Genomic DNA, 14,495 nt, shown 5'->3' with positions numbered 1-14,495 from the left:
CCCCAGTTTCCCAAGAGTTTTAGAACAGACACTTCATCTTCCCCACTTCCTTTTGAGATTTCAGTTTCATTTTACAAAAAGCCAGCCACATATGATGCCTCTGCCCCCTGGGGTACTTCACCTAGGAGCCTCTGAGCCCATTTGGGGGTTCAGGTGGTGGTTTGTAAAGCCCTCTTAACATTTCCCAGTGTTAGCCTGAGAGGTCCCAATTACACAGGATGATCTTTAGGCTGCCTGAATATAATCCAGATTCCACGTGGTCACGTCTATTCATGGGGTTCCATTTTTAAAAGGCACAGTCAGCAACCAAAAATTATCTTTAAATGATACCAGCTATGACTTGCCTATCACAGAGAACATCAGACAGTATCTGGTTGTCACCCCACAAGGACCTGCCATCCCCCTTCCACCCCTTTGGAGGCCTAACACTCCAGCTGAGTCAGAACCTCTAAGAGTCTTTGATTCTTGGGGGCACCTGGGTGGCTCAGTTGGTTGAGCGTCCAACCCTTCTTTTTTTTCCTTTTTGACAGAGAGTGAGTGAGCAAGCACAGGAGTGGGCAGAGGGGCAGAGAGAAAGACAGAGAGAATCTTAAGCAGGATGCACTTTCAGTGCAGAGGCTAATGTGGGGTTCAATCCCATGACCCTGGGATCATGACCTGAGCCAAAATCAAGAGTTGGATGCTCAACCAACAGACCCACCCAGGCACTGGGAGCATCCAACCCTTGATTTTGGCTCAGGTCATGATCCCAGGGTTGTGGAATCAAGACCAGGGTCAGCCTCCAAGCCAAGCATGGATCCAACTTAAGATTCTCTCTCTCTCTCTCTCTCTCTCTCTCTCTCTCTCTCTCTCCCCCCCCCTTTTTCTTCCCCCCCCATCCCTTTCCCCTACTTGCACGCTCTCTCTCCCTCACTTTGCACACACTTTCTCTAAACAAACAAACAAACAAACAAAGGTCTCTGACTCTTAGCCCTCAACTTTTACTTCCTTCTTCCCTCCCTGTCCCAGCTCCTGATTATGTAGACCCATCAAGTCTGACTGGTCTCTTCATTTTCTCTGTTTTGCCCATTACCCTGATTCTCCATCATGGAAGAGACCAAGAAATCACAAACGCCCCCCCTCCTTCCTTTCCGATCCAGACCTGGCTCTCCCCCACCCTCCCAGTGCCGCATCACCCAGAGCCTGAAATACAGTCAGAGCTGGAACTCGAGGATGGTGAGGCATGGGGCTGACCAAGCACAGACAGGGCTCCTGATGGTGGAACGTGGGAAGGAGCAAGGCTCTCACATGTTGACAAATTTCTCTCTGTCACATTTAGCCCCCTTCTCCCCATTTCCCAAGCCCTGAGACTAGAAACGGCAGCCATCACCTCTCCTTGCTGAGCAGCCTACTTAGGAATCCAGACCCATCTTCTCTCCTGAGAGCCTGGGAGACAAAGGAGCAGGCCCAGGCAACCTGGAGCCAGGGACAGGGCCCAAAACCAGGAGAGAGACCACTGACAGCAAAGCCTGACTGGCTGAAGGGCGCTGTGATTTAGGAAGCATCCCATCTCACCCACAGTTGAAGAAAATACAAGGTGTGCAGTTCCCAGCTTCTCCATGCAGGATTTCTAGGGGCTGTTGGAATAAATAGCAGAGTTTATATTCTCACTCACTGCCTGGATCTCCATAATATAGAGACTGCTTCCTGCTGGTGGAATCAACAAGCTGTTAAAATAAGAAAGAAAAAAAAAAATCCGGCCACCTTCCAAACACCTCCAGCCCCGGATTCCATCTCCTTCCCACAGGAGCTGGGGGAGGGCCTGAGCATGACCAGAAGACTCAAGCCCAGGTCCCCTGCATCCCAATGCAGCTACCAAACCACCAGGCTGGCAGCATGGAGACAAACAAGCCATCTGGGGACAGTTCTGCTGGATCAGAGGGCTGGGGGGCGGTGAGAAAGGTCCTGCTTTCCACAACCAGGCCTGGACAAGCAGAACACTTCTGCCCCAAGCAAATCAACTGAAAGTCGTGGCCAAGCCTGTTTGAGTTGGTGAGGGCCCAAGTGGGAATTCCAATCTGCCAGTGTTTGCTCTGCAGACGAATAGAGCCAAAGAGAAATGCTGCTTTGGGACTTTGCGCCAAATATCCGCTGGCTTATTCTGCCAGCAGTGCTGGGCCAGCCCTCTGCACGTCACCCTCTCCCAGCTCTCTGCTCTGTGACAACCTTCCGCTTGTGCCCTTAAAGGCAGCATGCCCTCCCGTGCCACAGTCCAGAGCCCCATACCTGGGGCTTCCCTGAGGGGACCCAGGCCTTCCGGTCACATGCCATCTGCCCATCCTGTTGGGCCAGGTCCTGACGGAGACCCTTCACGGCCCAACCCCAACGCAGGTTCCAGACCTCTGCTGCCTGCTCTCCGCACCATACTGTCCTCCCTGCCACCCTGCCATCTGTGCCGTCCTTCTCTGCCCTGGATCAGCACGGCCCAGAGTAGCCGGCCTCCCAGCACAGAGGCAGAGCTGACAGCGAGAACACACCAGCCACAGCTGACTGCATCTTTTTTCACGCTCTCACATGTATTTCATTTGATCCTTAGAGTGAGTCCATTTTATCAGCCCATTTCTCTGCGGAAATAGCTGAGTTTTCAGAAGCTCAGACTCCTTGACCAGGGTCACCCCATTAAGGGATCCAGATCTCCTCACTCCAAAACCATGGTACTTTCCAACTTACCTGAGGATAATTTTTTAATCTTTTGTTCACTTCCAGAGGCCTAAGGCAATTCTCAAGATTCCTAGTGAGAGCAAGGGAATGTGTTTTCATATTCTCCCAAGCAACGTAGGCACACAGCGTGCCAACAGTATACACAACAGTGTGAGCAGCTGGCAATGTTTGCTTTGCCCCAGCCCTGAATCAGAGCCATGGCCTGAGGCCTGCCTGCCTGTTCTACTGACAGGGCTGTGCCCCCAGAGCACCCCTGGAGGCCCTCAGCCTTCATGTTCAAGCACCGCATGCATTAGGCCCTGGGCTTCTCCCTGCTCCAAGAAGGGCACACACATCCCACTCACTTCTGGCCCACCTCCCAAGACATTGGCATCAAGTTTTCTGCACCTCAGGAAACAGCTAGGCTATACCCTCTGCCCTCAGAGGGCTCCCCTACGGCATGGTGATGGGTCTCATACACCATGGCAAGCCTTCCTGGCATTTTTACACAATTCTCAATTTGGCCCTGAGAGTGTGAACATTCGCAAGCAGCAATGATCTGAGTATCTTAGAAGACTCGTGCTCTCTGCATTCAACAGGCACTTCCTCGGGGAAATTTCTTTCATCAAGTCTGGCTGGATTACTCTTTCCCCTGTATAACCGAGGGCCCCAAGAGGACAAGGACCAGACTGTGGGTTTCTCATTATGGCACCCGCAGCGCCCAGCACAGCTCAGGAAATAGCAGTTGGATGTATGAACAAAACACCGACTAAAGGGTTCCACATGCCCTTGTCCTGTGGCCTCAGAGGGGCTGTCATCCATGCCCAGAGGTCCTGGGGCCACCCAGGGGACCCTCTGTCCAGCCGCTCTCAACTTTGCCCCACGTGTTTTCTGCTGACCTGACTCCCCCGTGTGGGTGTGGGGCCTTTTTTTCCTCAGCTGTAGGTGTGGCTATCCTACTCCCAGCCCAGCCAGAGCTCACTCCTCCCTCTGTGAGAGGTGGCACTGCTGAAGGGATGGGCCTCAAGAATACCTCCCCAGCAATGGGAGCCGGTGGCGCACTGTAGGGCCTCTGGCCTGGCCAGGTGGGAGCAAGGGGTGTCAGCCAACCCTGTCCTCCCCGTGCCTTCAGAAGATTCCACCATGGCTGCATCAAGGTAGGGACAGGTCCTTGCTAACTCTGCTAGTCATCTGACCCAGGAATAACACAGAAAATGACACCTTTTGAAGTGAAGAGTCCTCACTAACCGTAGGAGGGGAAACAGTCCAAAGCGCCTGATCCTGCCGCTCCTTTGACCCTTATATGAGGTGCCCTGGCACTGCTGGGAGGTCAGTCCCCCAGGTCGGGCCACTGTGAGCTCCATGCCCACACAACACAGTCCTGTCAGTCACAGCTGCACCTGCTGGGGCACCACGACCACTGTGAGCCTAGAGGAAAGCAGAGTCAACTTCCAAAGAGGGGTCTCCATGACAGCAGGTCCACAGACAGAGATGACACTCTGCCTGGTGCTCACCCACAAAGATGAGCCCAGCTTTAAGAGGTTCCAAGATCAGGGGAGCCTGGGTGGCTCAGTCAATTGAGCATCCGACTTCGACTCAGGTCATGACCTCACGGTTCATCAGTTTGAGCCTCACATTGGGCTCTGTGCTGACAGCTCAGAGCCTGGAGCCTGCTTTGGTTTCTGTGTCTCCCTCTCTCTCTACCCTCCCCCACTCCTGCTCTGGCTCTCAAAAATAAATAAACATTAAAAAATTTTTTCTTAATATAAATAAATTAAAAAAAAGAGGTTCCAAGATTAGTGGTGTTGCACCAGCTCAAAGGGGCCATACACACTTATGGGGCTGCCAGAGGCCCTCCCTGGTCTAGGGGTCCTGAGGTGGCTTTCCCAGGAACCCAATAAGTCCTCGCTGCTGAGGTCAAGGGAGGGGATAGCCACTGTGGCCCCTGGATGTGGCCTCTGGCCAAGGTCAAGTCTTGAGCGTCTCTCTCCCCACTCCCCAGGCCTGGCTATATCATGTTGAGGGAGGGAGTAGCCCAGGCAATCAGAATTCGTGGTCACCCACGTAGACCCAACCCTAGCAGCGGGGAAACACCATAATCCAAAGTTGCTGCAGAGACGTCAGTTCAGAAAGCTTGTGTTTAATGGGGGGCCTGTCATGCCCTGCAGGTCACACTGGCACCTGGTCCCCACGCCCCCTACTGCTCAGTGGCCTTTTCAGAGGACTGGGACTGTTTCTTCTGCGGCAAGTCTTCAAGCATCAGGCTCAACACGTGTGCGATCTCACAGTACAGCTCCTGAAGCCTGAAAGTGGAGGCAGGGGATAGGGGGCCTGAGCTCAGCGGGGGAGGTTCTCCATGCCACCCCAGCTCCGCCCACCACATGCCTGCACCTATGGATTCACCACCCCTGGCAGGTATGGGTTCAAGGGAGACAAGGGCTGTAGGCCAGATCAGGGCACCTGGAATCCGGGTCTGCCACTGTGCCTGTGGCCCCCAGAGTAAGTTATTTTAACACATGTGTCAGGCTGAGGACAACAAATCCTGGCTGTAAGTGAGGTGACCGTGTGGAGGTGACCAGACACTGCCTGGCCCACTCTTGGGCCAAAAGTGGATGTTGCCTACCCCCTCCTTTGAGTTTCTCTAGTCCATGAATTCCTCCAGGATGCTTTTGTCGAGAAACCAACCTACTGTGTCCTTCCTTGCTCAAGAGCCCACTGTGGCTCCTCAGTGCCATGCCAGGCTCTTTCCGGCTCAGTAACAGACAGGTATAACTCCAGCTAATGCACAGAGTACAGCCCTGGGCCGGGCCAACTCAAAGCTTTGCACACTGTTTTTATAGAATCAGCCCAGTAGCCTCTGGTATGACAGGTGGGGAAGGGGCAGAGACCTCCCCAGAGTCATAAAGAAAGGTAGCTGTCAGAACCAGGCCACAAGCCCCAGCTCCTGCCTTGCCAACCAGCACTCTTTCTTCTGACTTCTGTAAAGGGGGTCGTGAGGAGGGGCCTGAAGAGTCTAAAGGGCCAGTCAGAGCAGGCCGGGGAGGGACAGGGGAGCAGAGGCCTCTGAGCCACAGGCCCATCCACAGCCACACAGGCCCTGCGCATACATGGAGTCGTGCATTTCCAAAGAAGGGCCTCCCTGCACTCACCCTGCACATCAGCCACCGCCCCCCCTGCTCTCCCAGAGCACCTGCCAGGGCCCCACCCTCGAGGAAGCCTGTGGACTAGGAAAGGCTTGGTCTCCCTGGGCCAGCGGGGCTGGGACTGACTTGCAGATCGTAGTGTCCTGGTTGTCCAGGGTGGACAAGTAGACGTCGATGAAGGGCAGACTGGTGCCAAAATCATCCAAGACCATGGGGTCAGTGTGCCGCAGGGTCTTCTTGAAGTTCTCTACCAGCTCACTGAAACTTTTGTAGTCACCTTTTTTCTAGAGAGGGAAGCATAAAGAGGGCAGTGAAGAGGAAGAAGTAATACCCCAAGATGCAGAGACCTGGGGAACCTGATGCTAGCCCCAGGATAAGTCTTGATCTTCTTAATCACAGGTTCACCCCCACTCCTTCCAAGCCTCAACCCGCCCTGACCAAGGTAGCCTCATGAGCCACCATCACTGACGTGAGGACAGGTGACATAGACAGGAACCAGTGAGAGCCCGAGTGTGACTCAGTGTGGTCTCACCTTGCCCCGGACAAACCTGGTCACAGTCAAGACAGGCGGATGTCTCCAGCTCAGAGGAAGGGTTGAGGAGGGATGCACTGACTGCATGGGGGAGGGAGGGCAGGGGTTCAGACCCAGCAGAGCATCCAGGACTCGGCATGATTTGTTTGGAGAGCCCAGGCTGAGAAAAGACGGCTCTCCCCCAGGCTTTCCCCATTGTATCATGCTTGACAGAAGATCTCCAGCCCATTGCGCTCATCCCGGTTCCAGTTTAGAAAAAACAGAGTTGAACAGGGCACCTGGGTGGCTCAGTCAATTAAGCATCTGACTTCAGTCAAGTCATGATCTTGTGGTTTGTGAGTTTGAGCCCCACATCAGGCTCTGCACTGAGAGTACAGAGCCTGCCTGGGATTCTCTCTCTCCCTCTCTCTCTCTCTCTGCCCGTCCCCTGCTCACACACACACTCTCTCTCAAAATAAATAAACTAAAAAAAACTAAATTAAAAAAGGAAGGAAGGAAGGAAGGAAGGAAGGAAGGAAGGAAGGAAGGAAGGAAAGGGCAGGAAGAGGGAAGGAAGGAAGGGAGGGATGGAGGGAAGGAGGGAAACTGGAGTTGAGCAGCACCTGTCAGGACCTCCACGGCCTCATCCACTGGGTACACAGGTGCCTGCCTGGCATTCAGGGGGCCTCAATAACAAAAGCACTCCAGGCAGAGGGCCTGGAAGTGGAGTTGTGCCCAGGAAGAAGGGAGGAACTATAACTACAGTACTCAACTCTCTAAGAGATCCAGAGAAATACAAAAATAGAATAAAGCCTGACTCTGGAAAATACAGGGTATAGGCACCTGCCTTACCTAAGACCAGAGATGTCTGATGTGAGCTGGCCCCAGGGCACTTTGTGACCATTGCTTCAGCCCTGACTGTCCATAGACGGTCCTTTATCCACCTGCCTGGGGAGATCACCTACCTGTGTCTGCATCAGCCTGCTGACCTCTTCCTGCTGCCTCTTCACAATCACCTGCTTCTCCTCCATGAGCGTCACATGTCTCTCCGCCATCAGCTCCCGCTTAAACTTTTTAATGGAGTCCTGGAGAGGGGGAAGATGGAGGTAAGATACAGGCTCTCACTGCATACCCCCCCCCCCGCCCCGTTTTTCTTCTTCCCTAGTCTTACATTGCCACTAAAGTCCCTCAGCAGGAGGATACTCCATGCAGGGCCAGCCCCCCGCTCAAGCGGCCATCCATGGCTGCAGTGACTCTCCGAGCCCCTGTCCTGCTGACTGCCATCCCAAGGCAGAGAAATGCAGTGGCTCAGGGGGAAGAGAGGGCCCAACTGGCCGCCTCCTCCCCGGCCCTGGAGACTTGGCCTGCAGCTCCGCCTGCCACAGCTGAGCCCTCGATCATTACAGGTGCAGCTGAGCCAACCCCCAGTCCTTACAGGTGCAGCCTCACCTCAGTGTGGATGATCATCACACCCACGAACATGCTGAGGAAGACGAAGGAGGCAAGCAAGATGAAGATGATGGTGAATGCCCGGCTGAGAGCCAAGTTCCGATTATCCAACTGTTCCTGTAGGTCTGTCCAGCCATCGACCTGCTCAGGCAAGGCAGGGCATGCCAAGTGCCAAGGCCCAATGGGACAGGCCTCCTTCTCACCCACCCTAGGGGAGCCCCAGCCCCACTGAGAATGCAGCTGGCTCTGCCTTCACATCAGCCTCTCCCCGCCAGCTCCCATCCACTCCAGCCCACATATGGTGGCCAGGGACTCAAGTGCAAGGCACCACTAGGCATAGACAGTACTGGCCAAGGGGCCACAAGGCACCCCATCCTTCCGAAACAGCCACTGGCTCTCTGCAAGGCCCTCCTCTGGAAACACCCCAGAGTCTACACTTCTAGACTTGGGCTTTGCGGCCAATTCTGACTGGATTTGTGACAACCTAGTCCCAGAAAGCCTATGTGACATGGGCATCATTTCTAAAGTAAACTTAATCCAAATGAGTTCTCTTTTGAGAACTCTTTGAAAGTTTTATAACCCTGTGGGACAAATGGGAATGCTTTAGGGAGTCACATGATTAGAGAGAGCAGTGGACCCCTGGCCAGGGTCCTGGCCTCTGCTTAGTCCCGGGAGGCCAGCCTTCAGCTTACCCAGCCCAGCTAAGCACCTGATCATGAGGAGGACCCCATGGAAGGCCCAGCCTGTCCACACACCCACACCCACTCCCTTCTCAAGGCCCCCACCCCCACCGCTGTTCCCAAACACGGTACCGTGGCCAAGCTGAAGAGGGTAAAGAAAGCCACAGCCAGGTTCCCCCAGTTATTCGGGTCACCCCTGTCTGGAACTCCAAACAGGCAGAAGCCCAAGATGGCGAAGATGAACATGAGGACGAAGAGTAGGATGATCACGGAGGCCACGGTGTAGGCTGTCTGCCCCACGGCGGTGATGAGTGTCTGCAAGGCAGAGGCACTGGGGCTAGGCCAGGCTGCCAGGCTGGGAGTGGCTCAGAGGACAGGCCCAGGGTGCCCGACCACAGCTGTCCCTGGCATCCAGTGCCAGGCCTGGCACATAGGAGATGCTCCATAAAGGGTAGGGGGAATGAATGAGTGAATGAACGAGCGAATGAACGAACAGGAACTGTGCCCAGACTGAGAGCTGGACCAATCCAATAGTGGTTCAACAATGCCTGGCCTCCACCCTCAGTCACCCAGGGGCAGACTGTGTGCCCTGCCTCGGGCCTGGGTGTCTGCAACGGCACCACCAACCACTTCCCTTGAACCCCGCCTGCTTCTGTGGTCATCCCAATGGGTCCCGCCCCTGCTTCTCAGCTGAGGGCCGCCTAAACGCTCTTCCAAGCCCAGAAGGAGTTGGGGAGCTACCCTAGGGGAGGGAATGATGAAGGCTAAGAGGAACGTGGCTTCCCATTCGCCCCGAGTACTGTTCCCCAGGCAGGTCTCTGGCTTGTGACCTCAGTCTTGCCCTAGGAAGTGGGCATTTGTCTGACCTCCCACTATGTTGACCTCTCCGGGGAGCACAGTGTATGGCTCCTTACCGTTTATTCTCCACACCCTGGAGTCTTGTAGTAGTAGGAGGAATAGGAGTAGGAGTAGGAGTAGGAGTTCAAGACGTGTTCACCTACCTACATGCTGCAACAGACACTGTTTTAATGCAGGTGGGTGTTATCATTCATCACATTTTAAGATGAGGAAGCGCGGTCTCAAAAAAGCAAAAAGCCTTGGCTGGCATCACGCTCCAATACAGCAGCAGACCTAGGACCAACTCCCAAGCCCTGTGCCTTTTGCCACCAACTTCAACCACGAAAGCCCCCTTTCCCAAGTCAAGAAGCTGTTTACTGGCTCAACACTAGGAACAGAGGTGCCGGATAGAGCTGGGCCACAGGACAGGGAAGCGTTGGCACTTCGGGATAACTGGGGAAGCAGAAAGGCAAGCTGAGTGCCCCGGCACTGCCCTGCACGTGGACTGCTTTGACAGCTGGCTGCAGAGGGGAATGCTGCCTCTCCTTGCGGGAAGAAAGTCAGTGTTTGGGGATTAATTCCCAAAGAGGTGAGATGCAAAGAACTGGCTCCCTCCCTGCGATACAGAGACAGAACTTCCTTCCTGAGAACTACCGTGAGTGAAGGGGTCAAGCCCTCATGACAAATGCTGCAACAGGACGACGCAGTGTGCAGAAGAGGCCTCCCAGGTGGCCAGGGAAGGGGCAGCCGGCAGTGGGAGAATGGAAACACCACGGAAGGGGTGGAGGATGGGCTCCAGGGGGGTGTCCACTCCCAGGGCAGCCCGAGGCCCAGTGCTACCTGAGGCCAAAGCCGAGCAGCCTCGAGAACGGCAGTGGAGAAGAGGCCATGCTCTCCAGAAGCCCTGACATGTGGGAATCCTGACAGCTGGCCTTGACGATGTTCTTCAAGCACAACCCAGGCGGTCCCACTTGGTCTGCAGTCCAGGGGTACAGAAATCCAATCCCAGCAGATGCTGCCCAGAAAGAACCCCACAGGCTAGAAGCTCGTTCCCAAGGAAGACCTGAGCTTTCAAAGCTACAACCTGACCCCCACGGGTGCTTGGTTTTGAATTCTCAAATTCTTTGGAGAAGCAATTCCTGGTCCCTAGTTCAGCTCTCCCGGGCCCTAGGTAGAACCACAGCCGTCCTCCTGGCCCTGGGGCATTCAGGGTACAGAGAAGAACATGAGGCATGGCAGGGACCCAGGACCAGCCACTCTTGAGAGAGCACTTCTGTGCAGCTGCTCTGATGTGTGGAAAGTGATGAGATTCAAGGAGAAGCCCCAGCGTCTCCCAGGTTGTTCCTTGGGCTAAAACACAGATAAACGGGCAATGTGGCCCTCGGGTGCTCAGCTAACAGAACCTCTCTGTGTGCAAAACAACAAGGAACTATTTCCCCATGGTACAGGTTTACTGCCATGCGGTGGATGACAGAGTGTCATTTTAATTAATCAGGGGATAGGAGCCAAGATGGGCCTGAGTGCTAGCTTTGGGCTCTGAGGCTATGGCTCTGTTAGAGCCTCGTTTGGACTTCAATGAATATAAATTATCACAGAGGTGCGGGTCTCTCCCTTTGGCACCTCCAGCTCCACCTGGCCTGTGTACAGAGGCTGTGTAATCTAGAGTCACTTCTGTGCCCCTAGGGATCTGGGGTCCAACGATATCCCATAGGCCTTGGCAAGCCACAGCCAAGTGGCTTAGTGGTCCCCAGGGAACAACCTTGGGACACAAGGTTTGGCTTAATGACAGAAACCCCTGAGGTCAAATATGAGCCACATGTCCCTGCGAATATTCCATCTACATGTCCATGGGTCTCTGTTCACGTCTACAAGAACCAAAGGCTGAGCAAAGGTCTGTAGTCACCAAGCAATCCAGGCTGGGTCCTGGGACAGACCCTAGTCAGCTGGGAGGGCTCTCCTCTCTTCACTGGATCCCTGCCCTGGAAATATGGGCTGTCCCTGCCAGTCCCTAAACCTCAGGCATCTTCAGGCCTTAGCCTCTGACCAGGCTACCGTGACATTCAGCAAATAGCTCATTCCCTCAGCTTCACAAGGTGCCAGTCTGGGTCACTGTCCCTCTCCCAGACCCCTGTTCTATCTGCTTCCCTCCTCCCCATGCAGCCTTAGGCTTCCTTTCCCTCAGCCCACAGCCATCACCTCCTTCCTCACATGCCTCCCACAGGTTTCTGCCACCTCCAGTCCATGGTGACCTCTCTTGTGACCTCACCTGAAAATCCTCTCCTCCACAGGACATTACTCCTCAGCAACCCTCTTGAGGAAGGCTGACTATTCCTCACCAGCCTGATTCAGGAGACCATCCCCCGTCTTGCCCTGAGAGACCCTGTCATCATGGGCAAAGCCCCTGCTTCTAGAAAAGTCCAGCCTTCTAGCTAACTACTCACCCTCATGTCTTGGAATCTCTGCCTCCAGGCTCCACACCATCCTGCTGTCATCCTCAGAGACTTCAGGATCCCTATGGAATATCAACCATCTCCCAGACCTCTTTGTCCCTCGACTCCCTCAGTCCCAGGGACCTTGGCACCATTATTAGGCCCTTGCTCCCTTGGTACCCAACACCTGCACTAACTAGACTATACTTCCAACTGTCTTTCTGATGGTTCCATCACTCTGAGGTGCCCATCAACCAGCATCCACCTCCCAAGGACCTCTAGTCTTCTTTCCTGTCCACCTGCCTTACTACCGTCCCGATCTGACACAGACTCCAATACCCAGCACCTCTGACACTCCCTTCTCCCGCTTCTAGGACACATCATAGGCTTTATCTCTAGCCTACAAACAAGGGGAGCCACTCTCCAGTTTGAAAGGAAGGTCACTGTGATTTGATGTACCCTTTAAAGATTCTCCCCAGCTGCAGGGGCATCTCCTCTCTTGGTAGTGTGGGAAGCCAGGGCAGGAGTCCTGATGAAGATGGGTGGTGATGGAGAAAAGATGATGGCTGTAGGAGTGAAAAGACGTGGACGGGTCACTAACTACGTAGGAGGCCATGTAAGAGAACTTTGAGACAGAGACATTAATGCTGACACTCAAACTTATGACCTGGCAGTTGAATGGGGGTGGGGCGCGCCCTTCACAAAAAGACGCAATGCAGGAGGAGGAGCCAGGCTTTGGGGATGAGGGTGGGGCAGAGTGATGATTTCCAGTTTAGACAAGTTTGAGTCTGAGGAGCACGTGAGATGTCCAGGGGGCCGTGGGTCTGAAGGTCAGAGAGAGGCGTGGGAGGGTGCAGACCCCTGAAATGTGGAAAAGATCACCAAAGAGGGTATGCAGAGTGGGAGCTGAAGAGCACTCAGGACACAGTCCCGAGAAAACAGAACCTGCGGGCCGGGCGAAGAAAGCACACATCCGAGCAGTTAAGTCATGCTCAAGAGGCTGGAGGAAAACCAAGAGAAGGCGGTGATAGGGAGACCAGTGGAACTGGCCAGTAGACTTGGTGACAAGGAAGTTGTTGGCAACCTCAGAGAGGCTAGTTCCTTTGGAGGGAAGAAGCCAGAGCACAAATGACAGGTAAGGCAGTGGGGACTAGAAGTACAGATACCTCTTTCCAGGAGCCTCCCATGAAGGGAAGGAGAGGAGGACTGGCCTACACTGTCTGGGAGGGGCACACAGGCACGTGACTGCATGAGAGCATGGAATGAATGGGGGGGCGGGATCTGTGGTAGGGCTATCTTTTCAACATTCTCCTCATTTTCTCCCCCAGGCCTGGGGCTGCTGAGTGTAGAGCCCAGGTCCTAGACAGACACGCAGGCTGGGGCTGGGGGCAATGTCTCAGCAGAACAGGCCAACACACACCCTAGCTGGTCAAATGGGTCCAAAGCAGCCCCCTCCTGGAGAAGCATGGATACGGGGCACAGAGCCAGGGCGAACTTAAGGGCAGTTTGGTTCGGCCTTCTGGAGCCTTCTGAGCCAAAGAGCTGCACGTGGTGCACCTAGAGCTTCCAGAACAAAGTTGTAAGATTATTCTCTTCAAGAGGCAGCAGATTTGGGGCGCCTGGGTGGCTCAGTTGGTTAAGCGTCTGACTTCGGCTCAGGTCATGATCTCTCAGTCTGTGAGTTCGAGCCCCACCTCGGGCTCTGTGCTGACAGCTCTGAGCCTGTTTCCGATTCTGTGTCTCCCTCTCTCTCTGACCCTCCCCCGTTCATGCGCTCTCTCTCGCTCTCTCTCTCTCTCTCTCTCTCTCTGTCTCAAAAATAAACAAACATTTAAAAAAAAAAAAAAGAGGCAGCAGATTTGTCATTGTATGGGGAAAGCAGTGAGTGGCCAGAGCCACCAAAAAGCTGGGGAATCCTGGGAATATAGTTCAAAGGGTCTGTGCCATAAGAAGTCAGTCCTGGGGGATCAGGTCATGATCTCACAGTTCCTGAGTTCAAGCCCCATGTTGGGTTCTGTGCTGACAGCTCAGAGCCTGGAGCCTGCTTCTGATTCTGTGCCTCCACCTCTCTCTGCCCCTCTCCCAGTTGTTCTCTGTCTCTGTCTCTCAAAAATAAACATTAAAAAAAAAAAAAAACTTAAAAAAAAAAAAGAAGTCAGTCCCTTTGTAGCATGGGAGAGAGGATAAGTTCAGGTGGCCACTGGAGTCAGACACACCTTTCAAATCTCATCTGTGACATCTAACTGCAGAGTGACTGTTGGCCTCTATTTCTTCATCTGCAAAATGGAACTAATAATACTTTTCCTCAATTGTTCTAAGATTAAATGAGATAATATTGGTAAAGATCTACCTGCCACACGGTAGGATTCAGTAACTGGATAATGGTAGTAGAATTATTATTTTGTCTGGGGCTGGTGGGCCGATAGGCCCTGCTGTCTACACTCCCAGGCCGAGGTGCCCCCCAGGTCACTCACCCGGATGCCACGGCTATAGGTGATAAGCTTGAGGATGCGCAGGGACTGAATGCCGTCAGCAATGTTGAGGTAGGGGTAGTGCTTGCCCTTGAATTTGCGGAGACTGTAAGGAATGAAGATAATGATGATAATGATTATATCCAGCAGGTTGTAGCCATCCTTCCAGTAGTTGATGGGGTCCACATAGAGCTTCATGCAGAACTCAGAGCTATAGATGGACACAAAGATGAGCTCCGACACCTGCAGGGATGCCAGGGTTGGAGAGTCAGGCCGAGCCACAGAGCCCCGGAGTT

General features: G+C 53.9%; 1 protein-coding gene across 5 annotated transcripts in view; it reads right to left on the bottom strand.

Annotated features, from left to right (window-relative positions):
* Positions 1 to 4,803: 4,803 nt before the first annotated feature.
* The window catches only part of CATSPER3 (cation channel sperm associated 3), a 36,452-nt gene continuing 26,760 nt past the window's right edge, over positions 4,804 to 14,495 (bottom strand). For all 5 annotated transcript variants that reach the window (XM_047854797.1, XM_047854810.1, XM_047854788.1 and 2 more), the window contains 6 exons: positions 14,203 to 14,442; positions 8,595 to 8,777; positions 7,783 to 7,923; positions 7,299 to 7,418; positions 5,949 to 6,106; positions 4,804 to 4,982 (listed from right to left, as the gene is read on the bottom strand). In XM_047854797.1, coding sequence (XP_047710753.1) covers positions 4,877 to 4,982; positions 5,949 to 6,106; positions 7,299 to 7,418; positions 7,783 to 7,923; positions 8,595 to 8,777; positions 14,203 to 14,442 — 948 coding nt within the window. In that variant the 3' untranslated portion in view covers positions 4,804 to 4,876. The remainder of the gene's footprint in view (positions 4,983 to 5,948; positions 6,107 to 7,298; positions 7,419 to 7,782; positions 7,924 to 8,594; positions 8,778 to 14,202; positions 14,443 to 14,495) is intronic.

Source organism: Prionailurus viverrinus, chromosome A1 (assembly GCF_022837055.1).
Source record: "Prionailurus viverrinus isolate Anna chromosome A1, UM_Priviv_1.0, whole genome shotgun sequence".
NCBI lineage: Eukaryota > Metazoa > Chordata > Mammalia > Carnivora > Felidae > Prionailurus > Prionailurus viverrinus.
This window is presented reverse-complemented; position numbering and strand designations above follow the sequence as displayed.